General features: G+C 30.4%; 1 protein-coding gene across 2 annotated transcripts; it reads right to left on the reverse strand.

Annotated features, from left to right (window-relative positions):
• Positions 1-410: 410 nt before the first annotated feature.
• Positions 411-2518, reverse strand: LOC131066036 (GATA transcription factor 9-like). Of its 2 annotated transcripts, none has more exons than XM_058000713.2 (3): positions 2392-2518; positions 1834-1962; positions 411-1494 (listed from the first exon to the last, which is right to left on the reverse strand). In XM_058000713.2, exons 2-3 carry the CDS (start codon positions 1945-1947, stop codon positions 814-816), a joined length of 795 nt encoding a protein of 264 aa, XP_057856696.2. In that variant the 5' UTR covers positions 1948-1962; positions 2392-2518; the 3' UTR covers positions 411-813. The 2 variants fall into 2 exon arrangements, with proteins under 2 accessions (XP_057856696.2, XP_057856695.2); XM_058000712.2 differs by having other exon boundaries at positions 1834-1959; positions 2392-2517.
• Positions 2519-4188: the final 1670 nt, after the last annotated feature.

Below are 4188 nucleotides of genomic sequence, written 5' to 3' on the forward strand. Positions count from 1 at the left end.
TTTATAAAAAAACAATAAATAAATAATATCTTATAATTGATAAAAAAAAATCAATTTAATAATTAATTATATGATTTCGTTACATAACAATACTACTAATACAAGAATTAATTATATACACAATCATTAAAAAATAAAAAATATAAATTAAAATATTACATAAAAATTGACATTAAATTAATTATAGAATAGTTAATATCTAATATGATAGTGAAAAAGATCCACACAACATTTTTTTCCTTAAATTCTTTTAAACATATCACAAATAGATAATAATATACAAAATTGAATTTTATAAATTTCTTTTGTCTTAGACAATCTTTTGATCATTCTCCTTGATGATTGCCAAACAACAAATATACCATGAAATTTATTAACAACAGCAATATTCAAAAATTATTTTCATTAATATAAATAAAAAAGTCTTTATAATAAAACATAGTTAATAATGATGGATTATTTTTCATTCACAAAATTGCTTTAGCTATGTGATATGGGAGTGAAACCCCATCTTCTGCTAAAAACCCAAGAACTGAGGGGTATCTATTTGATCAAATTCCCCCAGACACAATCCCACCTCATTAAACTTGATCCCTAGTGGACTCATTAAGAACCATTCAACTTCTACTATTTATTGCTTCCTCCTTCCAATAGAACTGATTCCCTTAAGACACCTCATCTCTAACACCCCCTCTTTGTAAAAAATTGAATGTTTTTTGCAACTAAATTTACTCTCCTATCAAAAAAATTTGACGCCTCATCTCTAACACCACCTTGTAGGAATTTGACTGTTTATTCCCTTACAAATTATATTTACTCTCCCCTCAAATATTTTTGACGCCTCATCTCTAACACCACCTTGCTGGAATTGGAGTGTTTATCAGGTGAAAAGGTAGGGCTTGCAGCAGGTCTGTATTCTGGTAAAAGCCCACCTGACTTATATCTCACACCACAGGCATTACATAATGTTTTAGGACCCAGAGGCCCACATCTCCATTGTGGAGTTTTATTCACACCACAATGTGTGCATTTTTTGATCCCCTTTTTCTCCTTTTTCTTCCCATGTTTTCCTGTAGTGGATTTCAGTGAGGACTGGCATTCAACTTGCTCAGAAGCAAAGTAATCTGATTGGCTCCAGGCTGCAGCTTTAGAAGAAATGGGTGTAGAAGACTCACTGACAGAAGAAGCAATGGGAGAAATGGGTTTAGAAGCCCACTTAGAAAGTGGCAGTCTTGATCTTTTGCTTCTTGGCTTTCCTGGTATTGTCATTCTTGAACAGAGAATAGATCTTTTCCCAGTGCAGGACCTGTTATCTGTTTCTGAACTGAGATCAGAACTTGTGGTATTTTCAGAAGTATTTTCTGGGCCTTGTTCTTTCTCCATTTTATGTTTGAAATCAGCAGTAGTTATCTGTTTTAGTTCTCCTCCTGGGAAGTCTTTCATCCAATCATTGTCATAGAAACAGTCTACAGAGAAAAGAGATCCCACTTCTAACTGTTAAACAAAGAGAAAACCCATGTCAGAGATTACATCATATATTCAGTGCTTCTGGATTCAATTATCTTAGCTTTATTATGCATCAATATTTTGGATTGCATTCTGCAATATATGATCAGAATGATAGATATTTGAATGACAAAACAATAGATCACAAGTGTGATTGAAAACGCTGATGCAAAACAAACTAACACAATCGAATCCTTGAACTGTGAAAATCTAATGCCTTAATTACTTCACATTTCTAAAAGTTTCGTCCTAGCTTAAATCTAATAGACAAAAAGAATAGCCCTTTTCATTCATAAATCAATAGAATTTCATTAGAAACAAACTCACAGGAATAGGCATGTCACCAGCATTGTTTCCCTCAAAGACATCTCTGAGTTCCTCATCGCTAAAGTTCAGGAGATCATCAACATTGTAAAAGATATCATCCATGTTATCGTCCATATTATTCAAATCCTGCTTTACAATGAATCTGTCATGTCAGCTTAAAACATATATTTTCTAAATGTTGATGCAAAAGGGTTTATATAATTGAATTCAGAAATCAATTACAATTAATAACAGGAACTGTGCAAATCTGATAAATCTAATTAGAAATCAAATATAATGTACTAATATGGTGTTAAATCAGACCGTTTACTAAGGACCCAACCTTGTAAACCATGTCAAATACTTTAGTAGGACATATCAAGATATCAACTTTATTCAATGCAGAGCTCATTCAAGCTATTTTTTATGAATAGTTACAGAAACCCTAATAAGATGCTTATTCTCTTTCCACTTCACTTCATGACAATGCATAAGTCTAGCATACAAATATAACAGTAATATTCCATTAATGGAAGCTTTTGGATAAAAAAACATGAGGAGTTTCAGAAAGGACCATACCTCTGCCTGATCTATCTCTTAGCTAGACTGAACCAGAAAAAATTACAGGCCAAGATTGACAAACTACTGTATTGGAAAGCTTCGGTGTATAACATTTAACCACCTAGCTCTGTTCCTGTTTGCAAGACATTTTCATTATAAAAAGATGAAAAACAACTTAGTTTTGATGAAAGTTAGTGACATTGGAAATGGTAAATACAAACTAAGGGTCTTCTCTCTTCCACCTCATACAACGCAATGGAATTCTACAATGTAAGCCTTGCATTCTGCAAATACAACAATACTTTTGGAATTTTTGTGCAATGCTGGATGGACAGTCAACACGCCAACAGTAAGAAGAAAAAGTTCAATTGTGGGATGACTTTTAGCTTTATGTCTATTTATGTTCCCTAAGCTTTGTCTACTGGTAAGAAGGTTGAAGGTTATTTTTTCATACACGATTGGTATGTTGGATTTCAGGGGTGTGAGTGTGTAATATTATTATTAGTTCAAAACGTGAGATATAATAAGACTATTTCTAATTACTTATAGTTTAAAATTTTAGATTAATATATTTTTAAATATGTTTATCAAATATGATTTTAATATTAAAAAGTTGAACGCAGATTTTAATGTAATATTTTTTGTAATTTTAGATTAATATATTCTTAAATATGTTTATCAAATATGATTTTAATATTAAAAAGTTGAACGCAGATTTTAATGTAATATTTTTTGTAGAAACAACTCGCATACAATAATAAAAATTTGTTACTTGTATTCATTAGAAAATGATTCATAAATAGTAGTTTGCGTCCTTGTCCCCTTCATCTCACCAACTACATAATATTTAATAATTTATAAGAATTTAAGTCAAGTTTATTGGAAATTTAATAAATAGCTACATTTGGCTTTAATTACTAGAACATATGTACCTAGTTTTCTTTTCAACAAAAAAATTTCAAAATAATAATTTAACTATCATTACTTTAAAATATAATTTACTGAATTATGACCACAAATAGAACAATACCATACAAATTTAGCCACTTAGGTTCTTCTTCCACACTGAATAGAAAAAATCAAATTTAGTAATATAATTTGTAAAATGAATTCATTAAAAAAATAACTTGCAAATAGTATTTGTGTCATCCCCTTCACCTCAAGCTACATAATATTTCGCAATTGTCAAGAAAGTCAAGCTTATTAAAAATCTTGATAAATACTTATATTTATGTTCAATTACAAGAACATATGTAGTTAGTGCACTTTTCCAAAAAAAAAATTCAAAATAATGTATTAAATATTATTATTTTAAAATATAATCTATAGAAATACACAAGTTTAGTAACATGTGTTTTCCTTAATCCCTCCATCTATTTAGAGATCTGGGTCTGCTAAACTCCCACTTCTTCTCTCTTCTCATGTTTCCATGATCCAAGATGTTGGGCATCAAAATCCTACACAATTTTATCTAGATAGCCTGTGTTTTTCCAACTAGTTACAATATTTTCAGCTGAAAAAGTCACATGCAATACTACCTTGTGTTATACATAGAGTTTTCTAAATATAGGTATACTAGTTAGTTTAATCTATGCATTAGTAGAGGTATACTAGTTAATTTAATTCATGCATTTTACACATTTCCTTATCTGTCCACATCATCAATCCACATTATAAGCTCTGCCCTCTCTCAAACTTTCTAATTGGTTAATCTCCACCATTGATTAGATGTAATGTGAAGCTTATAAATAAAATTTTCACTCACTCATTTTTCCCAAGCACTTTTGAGCACCTACGCTATGGTCAAATTACCAC

This window comes from Cryptomeria japonica, chromosome 11 (genome assembly GCF_030272615.1).
Source record: "Cryptomeria japonica chromosome 11, Sugi_1.0, whole genome shotgun sequence".
Classification (NCBI taxonomy): Eukaryota; Viridiplantae; Streptophyta; class Pinopsida; order Cupressales; family Cupressaceae; genus Cryptomeria; species Cryptomeria japonica.